Raw genomic sequence first — 20,291 nt, forward strand, 5'->3', positions numbered from 1 at the left:
TATGGAGGGCACTGTAGCTCATTGAATTCAATTCAACGCTTTATTGATTGAAAGCAAAAAATATATATCTTTGCATATATCCTTGCATATTCAAATAGGATGACTTTCTCTGCCTGAATCTAGATCATGTATATGAAGCTCTGCTGCGTACAAGCATGGATACGGATGAATTAGATGATGACTTTGTCTTAGATGAAAAATGGATAAAAGATATAATTAAAAAATCTGGAATGAAGTTTAGATGGGCAAAACTTACAGAAGAAAAAGTGAAAGAAAATAAAGATGCTGTGAAGAGGTAGGTTCATTATTTTGCATTATTATAATAATTGAGGAGTTATGTTCTTTTGGTGACTGTTGGAAAAAGTTTTTTTTTTAAAGAACATTTCATCTGCCTTTGTTGTGCGTTCAAATGCTTAGTTTTATTGCACACTGTCAAAAACAGTAAGATGCAAGCTCACCGCAGTTCCCTTTTGTGCAAATATGTGCAGCTTACCTGGATGAGTGTAGTTCCGATAACAACCACAAATCTCATAACCTTCAGAATAAAGTAGCCTGCTTAACTGACAGTCCAACATTCATCAGATACCATGTCTACATCATGTAACATCGACAAGCCACAGCGGTAGAGCTGCTGCCTCACAGCGCCAGAGACCTGGGTTTGATCCTGACCACGATTGCTGTCTGTGCTGAGTTTGCACATTCCCCCAGCGACAGCGTGGTTTTCTCCAGTTTCCTCCCACATTCCAAAGGCATCCGGTTTGTAGATTCTGTAAATTGCTCCTAGTGTGTAGGATGCAAAAGCGATGGGCAGCACGGACTTGGTGGGCTGAAGGGCCTGTTTCCACACTCTTTAAAACTAAAATGGATTGCAGTTACTGGCCAACATTACTTTGGCATCAGCTCCCTAATCTACCATCAAGATGGACAAAGGCAACAGGGAATGCCACAAGGTGCATGTTCCTTTCCTAATCACATTCCATCTTGAATAGTTACCAAGATTGTATTTGAACTGGAGCTGCTTGGTTCAGAAGCATGCACAGTCTGCAGCACAAGACTGGAATTTGTTGTGGCCCATCATTGTTGATAGATCCCATGTATACAGCCGTTTCACAAGGACTGAAGACTGGCTTTGGTAAAAGTGAAACCTTGGAAAGAGACAAAATGGATTATCATGTGGGATTTATTCATCTTTGTTCCTGCAATGTCACTGCATCTAATTCACAAAACCCCTATCGAAATTCTGAAGGAATCCAATGGTTTAATGAAGTGGTATGTCATTACCTGGAGGGCAATTAGAGATTACTATATACTGATCTTCCTTTAGTTCTTTTAATTAAAAAAAAACACTAAATGGCAATCTAAGTTTCAGAATCTACTTTGTCACCATTTTCTTTCCAAATTTTATGTACTATTTTCATGCTTTTCGGCTTGGATATTTATTAATAGATTCTTAATTACTGAAGAATTGATTTAACAATAAAACACAAGAGTTAACCATCATCCGAGAGTTATTTAATGTGTCCTTTTGGGTTTCAGGCCACCTGCAGATCCAGCACTATTAGTTTCAAGGTCGCCCGTAGTTACTATCATGGGCCACGTAGACCATGGAAAAACATCATTACTTGACAGCCTTAGAAAAACCCAGGTTGCTGCAACGGAGGCAGGAGGTATCACTCAGCACATCGGAGCATTCCTTGGTATGTTTCGCTGCATTGTTCTTCATTTATGAATAGAATATCGTGGTAAATCATTTTTATTTAGTTGTGGCATCAACAAATATTGTCCCTAGATTCTTAATTGTTTTTTTTGGGGGGGGGAGCTGTAATCAAGCATGTGAGGCTGGGAAAGCACATCTCGGACTCGCAAACCCTCAGCATAGGAGCACTGCAAGGCTGCGTACTCTCCTCTCTACTCTCTCTACACCAATGACTGCACCTCCATTGACTCCTTTGTCAAACTTCTCAAGTTTGTGGATGACACAACCCTGATTGGACTTATCCAGGATGGGGAGGAATCTGCCTGCAGACAGGAAGTGACACAGCTGGCGGCCTGGTGCCATCACAACAACCTGGAGCTCAATGCTCTTAAGACAGTGGAATTGATTGTAGACTTTTGGAGAGCTTCGCCTCCCCTCATCCACTCACCATCAACAACACCACAGTCACATCTGTCCTGGGAACTATCATCTCCAAGGACCTTAAATGGGAGGCCATCATCCACTCCACAGGCAAAAAGGTTGGAAAAAATTGTTACTTTTTACTCGTACGAGCCGCTACGAGACATCCACGGACTCCTACGGACCCGCTACGGACATTCTTCGAGTTCGAATCGGGGAAAACTCGAGAACTCTTGAATTACCTCGTACAGTGGGACTGGCCCTTAACTGTCACTGTATGTCATGTTGTCACTTGCGGGCGGAGCACCAAGGCAAATTCCTTGTATGTGAATACTTGGCCTATAAACTTATTCATTCATTCAAATCCTTGGAATCGCTTATTTTGCTGTTGTACGATTATACATATTATATGATTCTCCCCGCACCCACTCTGACCCCCAATTATTTTGCTGGAAAAGATACTTGCAAATCTTTGCTCTAAAATTCTATTAGTTCTGTCTGTTCACCAATTGTGGAGTCAGGCTGGGGGAATCAGCTTCCTACGAATGGTATTCATTGTCTATAATAATTAATTCTGTTCATGATATGGTGTGGAATGAGCTTCCAGTGAAGGTGGTGGAGGCAGGTTCGATTTTATAATTTAAAAATAAATTGGATAGTTATATGGACGGGAAAGGAATGGAGGGTTATGGTCTGAGTGCAGGTAGATGGGACTAGGGAAGAATACGTGTTCGGCACAGACTAGAAGGGCCGAGATGGCCTGTTTCCGTGCTGTAATTGTTATATGGTTATATGGTTATCATTGGTACAGAATGAATGGTGTAATGCACTATTTGGAAAGCCCATTATCTCTCATTCTACTATCTGCACTTTTTTCTCATCTTCTCTTCACACCTTCTGAATGTTTTCCCTTGTTGGAGTATTGCATGTGGTTCTGGCTGCCCCATTGCTTGGCAGGATGTGGAGACTTTGGAGAGGATGGTGAGGAGGTTTACGAGAATTATGCCTGGAGTAGGGGGTATTAGCTACAGACAGAGGTTGGACAGACTTGGATTGTTTTCTCTGGCGTCCTGGAGATTGAGGGGAGATCTGATAGAAGTATATAAAATTATGAGAGGCATTGATAGAATAGATAGTCCAAACCTTTTACCCAGGATAGAAATGTCAAATACTAGAGGGCATAGCTCTAAGGTGAAAGGGGCAAAGTTTAAAGGATATGCAAGGCAAATCTTTCTGCACAGAGAGTAGCGAGTGTCAGAGTGCACTGCCAGGGTGGTGGGGGAGACAGAAACAATACTAGCCTTTAACAGACTTTAAGATGCATATGCAGGGAATGGAGGAATATGATTTATGCGCAGGCAGTTAATGGTTAATCTTAGCATCATGTCCAGCACAGACATTGCGGGCTGAAGAGCCTGTACCTGTGCTTGCTATTCTGTGATGCTTCTTTTCATTTCTTCCCACTTAGATTCTCTGCGCTTCCACATCGCCACCCTATGCTTTCATTCTTCCTTGACTTCTCTATCATCCCAGATTTTACTATCTTTTTAGTTTAGAAATACAGCGCGGAAACAGGCCCTTCGGCCCTCCGAGTCCATACCGACCAGCAATCTCCGCACACTAACACTATCCAACACACACTGGAAACAATTTACATTTATACCAAGCAAATTAACCTACAAACCTGTACGTCTTTGGAGTATGGGAGGAAACCGAAGATCTCGGAGAAAAGCCGCGCGGTCACGTGGAGAATGTACAAACTCCGTACAGACAAGCAACTGTAGCCATGATATAACCCAGGTCTCTGGCACTGTAAGCGTTGTAAGGCAGCAACTTTACTGCTGTGCCACCGTGCCGCCCCTTGGGTAAGCCTCTCCTGGGATCCAAGCAGCCCATCAAGGATTTGGTTATTATTTTCTTATGACCAGCAAACTCAATGTTCCCATTCTCTTGCTGACATTCTTAGTCAGGGGACCCATTGGGTGATGATCTTTCCCACTGCATCCCCTCCATATTTCCATTGCATTCATTTATCTCCATGCAGAGCTTGTGAAGTTTATCAGCGGATAAATTGTCATGACTCCTGCACTTCTGCATTTAGAATGATCGGTTACTTGTAAATATGCTCTCAGTATTAACATTTACAATCTTAATTTCAAATTGTCCCATGACCATACTTCTCCCTTACTCAACCTCTGAGATTGTATCTCTGATCTCAGTTTTCTCACAGTTACAGTTTTCTCCCAGTTCTCCCAGTTACAGAGAGGTCCCTGGAATTCCTTCCCTAGTCTTTTAACTTATTGGATTTAGTTCATTAAAAGCTACATAATTTGCCTTAATATCCCCTTCTTTTGTTTGACATTGTTCCTGTGGATACAAATACATTCTATGTGGTCCCAGTAAGGCTGAATCATAAAAAGTAAAATTCTTTTGACCAAAAAAGTGCTGATGAATTTCGTTTATTTTCTACAATTTGAGCCTCCAGCTAGAGTCAGTTTCAAAACCATGGTCTTTTTTAAATAAATCATACATTATGTAAAAATTTGCTTTAACCCTTAAAAAACAAAAGGAATATCACTTTAAAATGCTCTGTAGAATGTTTGGCCAGACTGATGATTTTAATCAAATATAATCACATTTCTTATTCATTGTTATACCTCTAGAAGGAATCAAATAATAAAGCATGTCAAAATGTTTATATCATAGGAATGGAAGATGTTGGACTTATTTTACACATAATGTGAATGTTTATGGGACTTTCTCATAATAAACATCTTTTCAGTTCTGTTACCTTTTGATTTTACTGCATTGATCAAATTTATGCTTTTTCTTCTGTGGTGATTAAAACATTTTGCTTGTTTACACAGTTCATTTATCATCTGGTGAAAAGATAACCTTCTTGGATACCCCTGGTCATGCTGCCTTTTCAGCCATGAGAGCCCGTGGTGCTAATGTGACAGACGTTGTGATCTTGGTTGTTGCTGCAGATGATGGAGTCATGAAACAAACTGTAGAATCAATTCAACATGCTAAAAAATCTAATGGTACATTTAAAAAGTTATAATTGTTTATGTAAGATTTGTGTATTTCAGTGACGGCTATTTTTCATTTGTCATTTGTAAATCACTGACACCAATGTCTAATTGAGTTGGTATTTCTTTTAGGCTATTCCATTTACAACTGGGGTTCTTTCGTGTCCATTCAGTGGTCAGAAGAATCAAGTACTGAGTCATTGTTGTACTGTTAAACATAGATTCAGACAAAAAATGAAACTGAAGAATTCCAGGAGGATTAAAAAAATATCTCACGGCACTTTTGTGCAGAGCAAGGATGTTATCCCCAGTGACACAAGGAACTGTAGATGCTGGAATCGTGTGAAGAACATGAAGTGCTGGAGTAACAGCAGATCAGGCAGCATCTCTGGAGGACATGGATAAGTGACGTTTTGGGTTGTGATCCTTTTTCGGATTCACAGAGGGGGATCAATGAGAGAGGGTTATCCCTGGTGTCCTGGCCAGTATTGATATCTCACTCAGCAAAGCAAATGGGGTGTCTGGCCATAATCTCATTATTATATGCAAATTGGCAGCTGTATTTTTGCCTTACAATACAATAATGCTTCAAGAGTACTTTGTTGGCTGTAAGCATTTGGAATCATCCTGAAAGGGACATAAGAGGCATAATTTAAGTGTTGGTCCTTTTTCTCCTCTCACCTCCTGGATCATCAACCCAGCACTATTTAGCAAACCATTAATTTCCAGACCTCAACTCTGGAAGTGTTAACTCTGCAGCCTCTAGACTCATTGTCTCCCAAACCTGTAAAGCCATCTTTTACCTCCTTTCCATGATTGAGAAACAGGACTGCCCCTTTGGGGACAGCACCCGAGTGCTACTGAAACACTGACGGAATTATGATGGCATGGCTTGGAAACGGGGAATAAGATAAATCATCATGCAGAGTTTGGGATGATAAATAGCTGATTACCCTTTTTCTGGATCTGGCAATTGTAATACAAATATTCCTGCAGCATTTGCATCATTGCGGGGTGGTCTTTGGCAGCATGGAAAGAGCACAAACAGATCCAGAGTGGTGTTTTAAATATAATAAACGGGAACTTGTTGGTAAAGAAAATTATGTCCTGAAAGTTATGTCTGAAGAAGGGTCCCGATCCGAAACGTCACCCATCCTTTTTCTCCAGATATGCCTAACTTGCTGAGTTACTCCAGCACTTTGTGTCTATCTTCAGTATGTACCAGCATCTGCAGTTCCTTTCTATACAAGTTGCGTCCTATGATATTTTTAATGTAACTGAATGAAAAAGAAAAGTAATAATGAGTATAGTATATTTGTACATTTATGATTTTATTATTACCGAAAGTCTTTTCTTTCCCCGTGACCCCCGACACCACAACCATAACATTGACTTCATCCTTTTTTAAAGCATGGTATACAGTCTGGTGTGTGTGTGTTCAGCTAAAATCTGTTATATTAATCAATTTTCTGCAAACTAATAGTGACTATCTATTTTCAATCATTTTCCTGATTGAGGCAATTTTCTGCAGTTGACTAGTATTTTTTAAATTGTTCTATTTTTAATCGACTTTCATAAGGAATAGACTATGGAAATTGTTCAAAAATTGCTGATGAGAACATTTTGTTCATGTCCTGTTACTGTGTGTTCAGTACAGAATATCTTACTGTGCTGTTAATTCATATTTTACGTTAATTGTTTTCATTCCAGTTCCAATAATACTGGCAATAAATAAGTGTGACAAACCAGAGGCAGATCCTGAAAATGTAAAGAAGGAATTGTTAGCCTATGATGTGATTTGTGAGGAATATGGTGGTGATGTTCAATCTATAAATATATCAGCCATTAAGGTAACTTTTAACAGCATATTTCAATTTCTCTGGCTGCATGTTATAACTTTACCATGCCTACTTTTTGAATACATTCATTCCATTTACTGGTGCTAAACAGTTAAAATAAACAAAGTGTCTGATAAATTCAGTGCACTCTCCATTGAATCTGCCTTTAAAGCTCCTGGTTGAATACAATTTATCCTCTTACCAGCATTACAGGCTCAGCAGCAATTCCCAAAAACTGAATAAACATCTCATTCCAGCCTCTTTTTTTTTAACTACCATGTTACCACTTTTAAGTTAAGCCATATTTAGTTCAATGTTTAGTAGCCACGGGTTACATATTCCCAATTTTAGAAGAAAATTATTTATTTATATGCGACTGATAATTTTGACTGATGATTGAGTAAATTCAACATGAACTTTATATACATGTTTAGAGATACAGATGGAAACAGGCCGTTTGGCCCACCGAGTCCATGCTGACCAATACTCACCTGTATGCTAGTTCTATGTTATCCCACTTTCCCATCATATGCTCTTGGGGCAATTTACAGAAGGCAATTAACCTATAAACCTGCATGTCATTGGAATGTGGGAGGAAATCGGAAAACACGCGGAAGGAAAAACACAGGCACAAGGAGAACCCATAGTCATGATTGAACCCGAATCTCTGCCGCTGTGAGACAGCAGCTGTGTGCTGTGCCACTGTGCCTGTCCTAAATGTGCATTACCTTTGCAAGCTTAGTGACTATTGCGAGTGGGGAGTGGTTGTCATTAAAAAGTGTTTGCCCTGCCCTTGTGGTTACTCCTGATGATTGCCTGTCTCCCTTTGAAGGGTAAAGTAGGTTTTTCTAGACTTATCTATGGTTTGGAAATATAACAAGGCTGAATGTTATTTTAATATACTGAATTATTTTTAGGGAGACAATTTGATGGCTTTAGCAGAGGCTACTGTTGCTCTGTCTGAAGTGCTGGAGTTGAAGGCAGATTGCACAGGTCCTGTTGAGGCTATCATAATTGAATGTCGGAATGATAAAGGGAAAGGGTAAGTATTATTACTATTGAAATTTCGAATTTCATATGTAGGAATGTAATTTTAAGGTGATTCAGAAATGTTGGCTGTAATATAGTATTGATACATTGTAATAAAGTTAGTACATGAAAAATAGAGCCTTTGAACTATAAACATTAGAGTTTGTTATTAAAGTTAACCACTCCAATCACCTACTGAGTGAAATAAATATTTGACAGATCCCTTCTAAATCTCCGACCCTAATCTTTTGAGATATAGGATGGAAATAGGCCCTTCAGCCCACCGAGTCCGCACCGACCAGCGATCACTAGCTCTAGGGACAATTTACAGGTTATTTAACCGACAAACCTGCACGTCTTTGGAATGTGGGAGGAAACCAGAGAACCCGGAGAAAACCCATGTGGACACAGGGAGAATGTACAAACTCCCTACAGACCACACCTGTAATCAGGATCGGACCCAGGTCTCCGACACTGTAAGGCAGCAGCTTTGCCACTGTGCCATTATGCTAAACCAATGCCGTTTAATTTTAGATATCTCGCCAATGGGGAAAAGTTTAAAAATGATAAGTACATCTAAGCTGTGGCTGGTAATTTAATTAACCAAGATAGACACAAAAAGCTGGAGTAACTCAGCGGGACAGGCAGCATCTCTGCAGAGAAGAAATGGGTGATGTTTTGGGTCTGAAGAAGGGTCTCGACCCGAAACGTTACCCATTCCTTCTCTCCAGGGATGTTGAGTTACTCCAGCTTTTTGTGTCTATCTTCGGTTTAAACCAGCATCTGCAGTTCCTTCCTATATATTTAATTAACATAGCTTAATTTGTGTGTTTGGTAGGCATTGGAATATTTAAACATCTACCTGGGACTTCCAGATCAGAAATAAGTGTTGGTAATAGTAACTGTCAATTGTAGAACAGAGCAAATTAAACCTGCTTAGATTGAATGTACAATCAGATGGAATGCACAAGTATAGGATATCTTGCAGCATTGTTTGAAAATTGGAGCAAAATGTGTTTTGTATAATAAAAAACGCTGGCTTAGATCACAATCTTGAAAATCCAAACTCACTGAAGTTTTTAATTGTCACTGGCACCTCTAGGTTAGAGAATATAAAAATTAGACAAAGGCCTCTTACTTTGATCATAATCCTTGTTTAATATGGATTAATGTTATGAGGAATAGACAGTAGACAATAGGTGCAGGAGTAGGCCATTCGGCCCTTCGAGCCAGCACCGCCATTTAATGTGAGCATGGCTGATCATCCCCAATCAGTACCCCGTTCCTGCCTTCTCCCCATTTCCCCTGACTCCGCTATTTTTAAGAGCCCTATCTAGCTCTCTCTTGAAAGCATCCAGAGAACCTGCCTCCACTGCCCACTGAGGCAGAGAATTACACAGACTCACCACTCTCTGTGAGAAAAAGAATGAGAGAAGAATTAAACTGTCTTTTTCCTGGCAGTCCTTAGGTTGCCATGTTATGACTATTTGAGCAAAGGATTGAAGGATAATTGGCATCATGGAAATACATCTTCAACTTAACATCTTTAGATGAGAACGTGAAAGGATAATTGGCAAAATAATACTGGCAAGGAGAAAATATTGCTGGTAGCTAAACTTAGACCAGGTTATCAATGTTAAAATCTTCGATTCGAATTATGAATATCACTTAAGTGCAAATATTTGCACGTACGCTTGAGGGAATGCTACATTATTGGAAGAATATTGTTTTACATGAGGCATTAGACCGAGACCCAGTCCATTTACTCAGTGTGATGTAAAAGTATCCACCTCATTATTTTGAAGAAAGAGCGGATTTCTTGCTGGTTTTACAACTAACATTTATTCCTCACTAAATGGAACTGCAAGCAGATTGTATGGCTATTATATTATTATGCATGAAATGTTGAGATATGCAAATTATCTTCCAAGGTTCTTGGATTACAATGGTAACTATAGATCAAAATTTTTTTAATTTGCTACAAAGCATTTTAGGGCATCTGGAAGTCTCTAAATTGAAATTCTATTGAACTGGACTAATTATTTATTTGTTTAATAGACCAGTTACCACAGCTATTATCCAGCGTGGGACATTGAGGAAAGGTTGTGTCCTGGTTGCAGGAAAGAGCTGGGCTAAGGTCCGATTAATGTTTGATGAAAATAACAAGACAATGAATGCTGCTGGACCGAGTACTCCAGTTGAGATAGTGGGTTGGAAAGAACTTCCATCTGCAGGAGATGAAATACTTGAAGTGGAATCGGAGGTAAGAAATTTGAATGTTTTATTTCTTGGTTATGATTACCAAAATGCACCCATGGTTACATTGAAAGCATGGATCTTCCTCAGCTCTTTGGTTCAATGTGCATCAACCACATGAGCCCTCACTTTTTACAAGAATGTTGACGAGTGAGAATGCCAAAATGTGAGAGCTTGTGTGCAATTAATCAAATGATTATGAATATCGTCACAAAATTAGATGGCGCAGCAGTAGAGTTGCTGCCTTACAGTGCTAGAGATCTGGGTGCGATCTTGACTAAGGGTGCTGTATGTACGGAGTTCGTATGTTCTCCCCGTAACCACCTGGGTTTTCCCCAGGTGCTCAAGTTTCCTCCCACACATTCCAAAGAGGTACAGGTTTGTAGGTTAACTTGGCTTCAGTAAAAATGGTAAATTGTCACAAGTGCGTGGGATAGTGCTAGTGTACGGTGATCCCTGGTCGGTGCGGACTCGATGGGCCTAAGGGCCTGTTTCTGCGCTGTATCTCTAAACTAAACTAATCTTTAAAATTTCTTTGAATGGGTTAATCAAAGAGTCACTAGACTGGGTGCAATGATGGCAGGTTTATGATATGTCAAAAGAAAGAGAGGAACTCTCATCAAAAGTTACAAAATGCTTTGCAAGCTTGACAGGCTAGATGCAGGGAGCAGTCTAGGACCATGGGTACAGCTTGAGAATAAGGGATTAGCCATTTAGGACTGAGATGAGAACTTTCTTCACAACTAGTGTAATTCTCCACCACGGATAGTTATGGAAGCTTGAGTTATTATGTTCATTCAAAACAGATTGATGGATGTTCACGGGAGTTAATGGATATGGGGATAGTGCATGAAAATGCTATAAAGCTAGAAGATTAGACGGAGCCCAATGGCCTATTCCAGCTCTTACATACATATATTAGCATTTCAAAAGTTGTTTTTGACCAGCAAGTCAAAATTAGAATCAGAACAAAGGGAGGGAGGGTCGAGGATCTTCCAATATGTTGACCCTCATAATACTATGACTCTTCAGAGTAGTTGTTAATATTTTATGTCACTTATTATGACGACTTAATAAGTTTGATCTGTTCTATTTGCCCGGGTTGGCTGCACAGCAAAGAGCCAGAGAAGTTCTAGATTGGAGAAGCTATGTTGAAGCGCAAGAAAAAATCAAGCAAGACTTTGAGGTGATTGAAACCAAACAGAAGGAACACCTTGAGGCATACAAGAAAGAACGGGAGAGCTATAATAGCTTGAACTGGAGACAGAGAAAATCTGCAATGTACAGGGCAAATAAACATCTAATGGCAAATAGGCCGAAAGAAAAGAGAGAAATGGACAACTTTACACTTCCAATAATAATCAAAGGTAAATGGAAATATGTCACATTATTATCCTGAAATATCCAGCATATCTTGTACTTCAACCTCTATTGCAGTTCTTATGTAGTGTCAACAATTTTGGTTTTGTAAGAAAGTGATTAGTATTCTGTACATTTATAACATTTCAGTTTAAATATATGATTCTTTTATAAATCGTTTTGGATAATTTTCTTAGCTATTTCATTGAAGGCCCCCCTTGATTATCATCTAATAACTTAGCTGAATGTCTATTATTTGAATAATTCTCAATATTGGTGGACAGTTGTGGTGCTGTTGGTTTTTTTTTTAGCAATATCCAACTGTGTCTGACAAACATCCCCATTTCTATTGCCTGGGAGAATGCCCAATTTATTGCTTCTTATCCATATCTCTTTAATGCATCCCTATTGTGATTTCAGTGGAACTCAACAAATGGGCACTAGAGAATGTATCTGGTTCTTTCCGATCTACATCACTCAGCTTTTCTGGCTAAACCAGAGATAGGCTGCACAAGTTCAAAAAGGGCAGCTCACCAGTACTCTTTCATTTATGGACAGATAGAGAGCAAGTGAGACCCATATCCCACAAAAAAAGAAAACGATAGCAATAGTATGCTTCGCTGGTATTTTGTCTAATGTTTTCAGCTTTCCTGGTAGTGGACTCAAATAATAAATTGCAGGGTTTATCTGCTGAGTTGTTGCAAATTATCATTTCACTTGGGATCAGATGAAGCTAGTATCTAACCTATCTGTTAAGTTGATTATCCTCACGTTTGTTCTGGATGTAGATTACATGCCAATTTGGTAATGTAGACTGAAACAGTGATTAAAATATTTTGTTTCCTGTAGGTGACGTTGATGGCTCAGTAGAAGCCATTCTAAACATCTTGGATAGTTATGATGTTAATGAGCAGTGTAACCTGCAAGTAGTCCATTTTGGTGTTGGAGATATTAGTGAAAATGATATAGTCTCAGCCGAGACATTTTCAGGTAAGATTTTCATTTTAATCTTAATTAATGAATGTACTTGATTTTTAATCTTTCATTGGGTTATTTCAAAGTACCAGTATCTGAACCAGTTTTGCCTCATCCATTGAATCCATAAAGTTAGTAACTCCTTATTCCAAGATGCTTGATGGAATTGAATAGGTTTTGCACACTTTTTGCATGCCACACTGTTGTGAAGGACTGGATTTAATAAGATAGAAGGAATATAGGTTAAACAATTAACGGAGGCCTTATAGATTCTGGTCTGGACCAGTTGAGGATGAGGGCTTTTGGGGTCAGGTGGCCGTGCATCAAGTCTTGAAGGGTGTAGGTGGGTTTGTTCAAGGGACATGGACTGGGTAAGGGCACCCTGAAGAAGTTCTGGTAAGAGATTAAACAGAAGCCATCAAAGTTGGGTTCCCTGAACTGGATTGAAACCTGCTCAGGGAGGCCTCATTTAAACTGTGTTGTTGTAGAGATATAATTCGTTACTAGGTGACATAAAACACGTAATTGGCGGCAAGTGCAGGTTGAATTCTCATCATGTTTCAATTTAACACGGAAAAGATCATAATCACATTCTTTACAAGAAAAATGTTCCAGGCACATTGACGTCCACATAAGCATTGGAGGGTCCGCGGCAGGGGAGGCAGGGGTCCAGCCGGATCGGCTCCGGGTGTCGGGTCACGGCCGCTGCCAGGACTGGGTTCAGAGTCAGTCATTCCTGCTCCTGCCCGGCGACGGGAGAACGGTCTCCCCAGACCACTGGCAGTGGAACCGCTCCCTTGGACGCCAGGTTGACCGGCGGCGATGCTCCGACGCCGCGGGTGGAGGCGATGGTCTGGGCGGGCAGACACCGCGGCCTGGGCATTGAGAAGCGGGACCCCTTCACAGGTAGTTTGACACCCCTGATAAAAAACAAACAGACTCCGCCTCCGCCAACGCAACATTGCACCACTCACCCAGACTAGGCATGAGAGCCATGAGACGACGTATGATTGTATGTAGTGAAAATGGTGGTAATCTGATCCCGCCCGGGCCCACTGCGCACCCAAGGGGAGACTGCGTCATTTTGCGACCCTACCGTGTCACTGGCCTCCCCCAACTATGCAGGCACGGATGGTCGTAAATATTTTTCCCCCCAAATCATCCCGCGGGCCGGATGCGGAAATTTCCCAAAATTATTTCATTTCCCTAAAATTACCCGAAGACAACCAGAATTTCCCGAATTTCGGGTAATTTCCTTCAAAGTGGAAACACTGATCAAGTCTCCTCTCGACCTTCGCTCCAGAGAAAACATTCCACGATTGTTCCTTGTTCTGTCCTGGCGGAGAGGTGTTGAGAGAAAGGAGAAATGGATAAGATATGTTCAAGGACTTTATTAATAAAGATAGAGTGGAAGCTACGGTTTAAAAGATTGTATAATTAACCATGAACAGTATGCAGAGTTTGCCGAGAAAATTAACACCATTCGTTTATTGAATTTGTAGGTTTGGTATATGGCTTTAATGTAAATGCTAACAAAGTGATACAACAAATGGCCACCAAGAAAGGAATAAAAATCAAATTGTATAATGTTATCTACCAGCTCATTGATGACCTTAAGGATGAGCTGATTGCCAAATTACCCCCAGTTCTTGAGGAAAACACAATAGGTATGTTTTATATCTTGTATTTGAATATTGCTAGATACAGTTTCTATTATATATATATATAGAAATATTATATATATGATTGTAACTTAATATATCTATTTTTTTCTTGGTTGCATTTCTCAGCTTGATTTACCTAATCTATTTTGGTTTCAGGAGAGGCATCAGTGTTGGCAATTTTCCATGTGACAGTAGGAAAAAAGGAGGTTCCTGTAGCGGGTTGTAGAGTTCACAAGGGTCAGTTGCAGCGGAAGATGAAGTTTATGCTCATCCGCGATGGGCATATTTTGTGGAGAGGTATGTTTTTTCTATTATACAATTCTGTTTATTGTGCATGCTTTATCATCTTGTAATACCATTGCATGACAAATTGCTGGCATAGAACAAATTTCCAAGAGTGGTTTAGCATCGAGCATTTAAATGACTTGCAAAATATCCATTTGTGTGATACCTGTAAATTGTGTTGTTTGCCCATTCCCCTTTACAATAGCCTTTTCCAAATATTTCTCATGGCAGAGAGCAAATTGTCTGTCAGTTGTGTTGACCTACAAAGGTTATTGCTGCAGTGGTGGGAGATCTATAGGTTAAACAAAATAATCTAATAAATCAGCAAAAGTGTGCACTTTAAAATGCTTGTGCAGGGTAAGTGTTTGTAACCAGTAGAGTAAAGTCAAGTAAAACAAACAAAATTCCCTACCCTATTCAGGTTTCCTTACTTCGCTCAAACATCTGAAGGATGATGTCCCAGTCGTGAAGACGGGCATGGAATGTGGCCTCAGCTTGGATAATGATATTGATATAAAACTTGGTGATGAAATTATTTGTTATGAAGAAAAGGAAGTTCAACAAAGTATCTCTTGGGATCCAGGATTTTAAAACGAAATGCAAGCAGCCTATAAATTATTGAATATAATTAAATTGAACTATCATTATAAATTCTGTCCAGTAAAATGGATAAAACAGGCAAGATATGTTTTTGTTGTACTTGAACTACTGTTTGGAATGAAGACTGCTAAAAACTGTTGTATGTTTCATCACTTCTCATGGAAGTGCCACTTAAGTGTCATAAGGTAAGGAGTTAATTTATTGTGCAGAAATAAATATACAGTAATGGAGCAATGCAGAAGATCTTTTAAACATAGCAATATCTCCAAAATAAGTCTGAAAAAGAATATAGCAAAATTGGCCAATGACCCAGAAGGTTTCAAGCCACAGTTTAAAATAACGTAAGTATTGTGTATTTTTTAATTGTATGTTTTATTTCTTTGAGGAAAAGGATGCTATTTATCAGTTAAAAATGGTAAATGTAGACTAAATGTTTGGCACGTTGGTAATGTATTTGATAATGTTCATAGTATATTGCATATTATCATTATTTATGATCGGAACTTTGCTCTTGTTTTCAGCAGTTTTTAAGTAGATTTGGCTCATGATAAGCCATTATCAAAGACGTGTGAGTTAAGCTGCAGGTTGGTCTCCATTAGTTATTGAATGCAAGGAATCCATTCTCAACATTTTAACCAAGGGGATCAGATGATTTTGACCACGGAAAGGCTTTGATTATAACACCAAACAGGAAGAGAGATTACTTGCATGTTCTCCTTGACTATTGTTCCACAGGTCCCCTAATTTGAAAGTGAAAAAGGGAAAATAGATTAAAATTAATCTTCCTCTAAGTTCCAAAAAAATTTAAATTTCCAATTTTTTTTTGTATATTTAGTGACTTTATGAACATACTGTTAAACACCTCTTAGGAAATTATTACTGTACAAATTATATTTTTATTTTATGTTTTGATTTTGATTCTAAAAATCAGTGGCGAGTTAATGTGAAACCTTGGGTTTGGTGGCATTTGCACAATATGGATGGATTGTGGTAAACTAAGTTCTGCTCATATTGAAATGATGTCTTTAAATAACAAAGGGAATATTTGAATCATGTTTTAATTGTGCTAATATATTCCTTTATGACCTTAGTACTGTGCTGTATTTACTTTCTCACTTTGGCCAAGGATTTTCCAGCCACATCAACTTCTTCGCCCAAGTGTTTTTGCGCAGCAGACCCAGCAAGATCAATTCTGAGGTTGACCTCTTCTGTCTGCCTTTGGTTCTTTGGCTCTCTGCACCTTTTGTAGAATTTCTCATCCAGCCTGGATCCCTTCCTCTTACTCTCCTTGGAGACATTGCTGGTATTATGCTAACATTTAATTTCTTCATTTGACTTCTTGGTTTAATCTGTCTGCCTCTGAAATTGCAACACTTTGTTCATCCTAATCAACCTCAACATTGCCATTGAACTTTTTTTGGCAAACTGACCTATCTTGCAGAGGTAAAATACCAGTTCCCTGCTGATCAGCCATGATCATATTGAATGGCGGTGCAGGCTCGAAGGGCCGAATGGCCTACTCCTGCACCTAATTTCTATGTTTCTATGTTTACTTCCTCCCTCTCACCAGACAATGAACCATCATCCAATATCGGGTCAGTTTCCCAGATGGTCTTTGACTTCCAATTTGTCTAGATATTTTTGTGCCCACAGCTTCCAGTCTCTTTGGCCCCCGAACACAGTCACAGCTTCTGCCTCCGCCTTAAAATGCATTGGACTAACCCAGTTGACTTTCCTTTTCAGACTGTTTCATTCCACTGCATTTATTTCCCTTATCTTGACATTTTGTAAGACATCTCTAACCTTATTCAATCTGTTCCCATCTGCATTGATTACACTTTTGATGTCTTTTTCTAGTTTAAGAGTTCCCAGTTTCACCATATACATTCAATCCGTCAGAATCTCCAAGAGGACAGTCTCATGAATAGAGCCTCAACTAATTGTCTTCTATGGCAGCTCTCCTCCACCAAGGAGAACATATGTTCCTGTTGAAAACTTTGCATTTGACTTCATCTGTTTCCAAATGAAATGTGGCCCAATACAAACTCATGTGGGACCAAGTATGGATTGGGTGAAGGAAGAGACTGAAATAGGATCAAAGCAGAAAATGTTGTAATCTCATCAGGATATACTTTAAATATTCTCTACTTTTATCCTATTTCATTCACTTCCTTCACCTTTTTATTAATTATATAGTTCTACCTCCTGCTTGTGCCCTGAATTTGAAACCTCATCACATTCCACCTTGCCCTCATCTTCATATGATCTAGTGCCAACTCTTCCCTGTGACCTGTTTAACACCATTTTGTGGGTGGGGGGAGCAAAGGCTGGAATGGAGATTCACCATATGCCCATATACCTTTCCAGTTATCTCAGCTATACTTCCTCCCCTGGTGCTTCCAAAAAGGACACCATTCCTTTCACTCAGTGTTTCTGTTTTTGTGGTATCTATGCTAATATCACCACCTTTCAAGACGGCTTCAACGGTAATACTAGAAATTCGCAGGTCAAGCAACATCTGTGTAGAAACATACTTGACATTTTATTTTGATGACCTTTCAGCAGAACTAGAAAAACTTGGAAATTAAACATTTGATGTTGCAAATGAATAAAGTGAATGTGGTCGGGGAGAGACTAAATGCGGAGGTGAGAGTTCTGGTTGAGGATGGACAATGAAGGATTATTGATCATCAGTGATCTGGCTGGAGTAGGTGTAAATAAAAAGGGATGACCGAGAAGAGAGGGGAAGAGAAATATTCCTTCAAATATATTTTCCTTTTTTTAAACTATCCCACCCTTCAATGTTTCCAGGACCCTTGACCATTTTTGTTGTCCCGTCCATTCTCAAAATTGGGATGGGACTCCCCTGGTTTATTCCATCAGTTTCCATAGTCAAGGCATCTTTCTTGGCAATTTCTGATATCTCCGCTGCACAAGTCTCTTTTAAAATTCTGAAGGGATGATGCCGCCTCCGCTAATACCCTGTTCCCTTCCCTCAATCAATTGTAAGAAATACTATAGAAGCCCTTTTACCTCTTTATAATTTTTCCGTCACTTTTTGTTGTTCTGAGTAATTCATTTGAACTACTTTCAATTTAATTTACTGGATTTGCGACTCATGATGTGGTAATTTCAAAGCTGGGAGACCAGATTAAGGAATTCTTTGTGAACAGCTTTTAATTCACAATCAAGTTTCCAGTCCCTTGTCACTTCTCATTTCTTTTGCACTCTGATTGTAATCTGTCTTTGACCCCCTGCCCTATATTCCCCCATATTCAGTGTAAGACTGAGAACGGCTCTGTCCTTTTTTCAAGCTAACACATCACAGCCTTCAGGACCTTTCATTGAGTTCAACAATTCTGAGTATTTAGTATTTCAGACCTTGTTATTCCAGAATTCAATAATCTTCTGATTTTTATTTCTGTCTAAGAGGGTCATGAACCATTGCAACACTCTTTCTCAAAGAGTGGCAGAACCAGTGTTTGAATATTTTAGTTAGGTTATTGATAACCAAGGGGTGAACGATTACGAGAGCAGATGAGAATATAGGATTACCGTTACAAACAAATCAGTGGGGATATTTAATAGGGTCGGCTCAAAGGGCGAAGTGGCCTTCTGCTAATTCATGTTCCTGTGTAATTTCAGATGATCATCCTGCAGTTGCACCTCTTCCACAGTGACCTTTTTGAACCATAGTACAACCTTGCAGTATCACTATTTGTCTTTTAGTCTCTTGCCTTTCACATAATGTTTTCTCCCAGTTTCTCAGCATCTTAAAACTAGATTTGTCTCACATCTGATGTAAGGTCATCAACTTGAAATGTTAACTTTTCCCCCCCTAGTTACTGCTGGACTTTGAGTGTTTTTGGCATTTTCTATTTTCTTTGCAATTTTGGCTTGTTCAGAATTTCAACTGTAAGTTTATAATAAATATTTGCAGTATCAGGACATTTAGGGTATCTTGCTTGCTCTTCTCTATTCAATAAGAACATGACCAAAATACTAAAAGCCAATGTTCTGATATATGGCCGTGGGACTTATCATCGCCCTGGGGCTTGGACATCGGGAGAGACATGGAGACATGGAGAACAGGGGAGAGAAAAGACTTTGCCTTCCATCACAGTGGGTCCACTGTGATGGATGTTTGTGTGAATTAAATTGTGTCTATGTCTAGGAATTGTCTTTGTTTGTATGGCTGTGGAAACAGAATTTCGTTTGAGCCTCACTGAGGCTCAAATGACAATAAATTGTATTGTATTGTATTGTAAGCACACTGGCCATGTAGCTTTTTAGATTCTTTTTGCACAGGGTCTCGGCCACTATCATATCAGCCCAAAGAAATTTAAGAAAATTCTCCAACTATTACTCACATTTAAAAGGATATGTATATTATTACTTTTCAGTGTATCTCATGTAAACATGACAATCTGATATCAATATCGTTTGCTTGAACAAAATTGTAGATATTGTATAAAATTGTACAATTGCATAAATAAGTTTTTTCTTAAATTTGTTAATTCCTACTTCCTTGAATGTCAAAATCTCATGCATTCTAGTGTTTAATTCATTATCTTTGCTTCAAGTTGCATTTTTGTTTTAAAGCTTTTATTAACATGCTTTCATTTTGCAACATAGCTGCAAATATTTAATTTGTTTCAGGGCTTACAAGGATGTGCTGATTGAACTGCCAGGTGTAAATGTTAATGTGGAAGCATAGTGGTAGAAGGCTGGGACAAGTTCTTCCTCGGAGATTGATATTGTTTAGAAATGCCTGCAGATCGGCACAAGTATTGATGAGGCAACTTGGAATTAATTGTAGTAAATTCGGGATTCTGTCCCATATGATGTGTAAGAGTAAAAATGCCGATTCACAAAATGACCTAGCTTAAGATATATTCTTCTCGTTCTGACCAATCAACATTTGTTTTGCACATAAACGGTTTATTATCTGCACCTGATGGTGTATATTGTTTTGCCAAAATCAAGGGTTTCGGCCTGAAACGTTGCCCATTTCCTTCGCTCCATAGATGCTGCTGCACCCGCTGAGTTTCTCCAGCACTTTTGTCTACCTTCTAAATAGATCATGGAGCCAGAAGAGACTGACGATTTTGGAATCTGGGTCAAAAACCAACTGCTG

At 39.2% G+C, this 20,291-nt stretch overlaps 1 protein-coding gene across 3 annotated transcripts in view; it reads left to right on the plus strand.

Annotated features, from left to right (window-relative positions):
• Window positions 1-16,244, plus strand: part of mtif2 (mitochondrial translational initiation factor 2) — a 35,054-nt gene extending 18,810 nt beyond the window's left edge. For all 3 annotated transcript variants that reach the window (XM_033025199.1, XM_033025200.1, XM_033025201.1), the window contains exons 4-14: window positions 124-295; window positions 1,537-1,697; window positions 4,984-5,160; window positions 6,859-6,998; window positions 7,904-8,028; window positions 10,074-10,278; window positions 11,386-11,638; window positions 12,480-12,620; window positions 14,108-14,272; window positions 14,426-14,566; window positions 14,976-16,244. In XM_033025199.1, coding sequence (XP_032881090.1) covers window positions 124-295; window positions 1,537-1,697; window positions 4,984-5,160; window positions 6,859-6,998; window positions 7,904-8,028; window positions 10,074-10,278; window positions 11,386-11,638; window positions 12,480-12,620; window positions 14,108-14,272; window positions 14,426-14,566; window positions 14,976-15,145 — 1,850 coding nt within the window. In that variant the 3' untranslated portion in view covers window positions 15,146-16,244. The remainder of the gene's footprint in view (window positions 1-123; window positions 296-1,536; window positions 1,698-4,983; window positions 5,161-6,858; window positions 6,999-7,903; window positions 8,029-10,073; window positions 10,279-11,385; window positions 11,639-12,479; window positions 12,621-14,107; window positions 14,273-14,425; window positions 14,567-14,975) is intronic.
• The last annotated feature ends 4,047 nt before the right edge of the window (window positions 16,245-20,291 follow it).

Source organism: Amblyraja radiata, chromosome 8, assembly GCF_010909765.2.
Source record: "Amblyraja radiata isolate CabotCenter1 chromosome 8, sAmbRad1.1.pri, whole genome shotgun sequence".
Taxonomy (NCBI): domain Eukaryota; kingdom Metazoa; phylum Chordata; class Chondrichthyes; order Rajiformes; family Rajidae; genus Amblyraja; species Amblyraja radiata.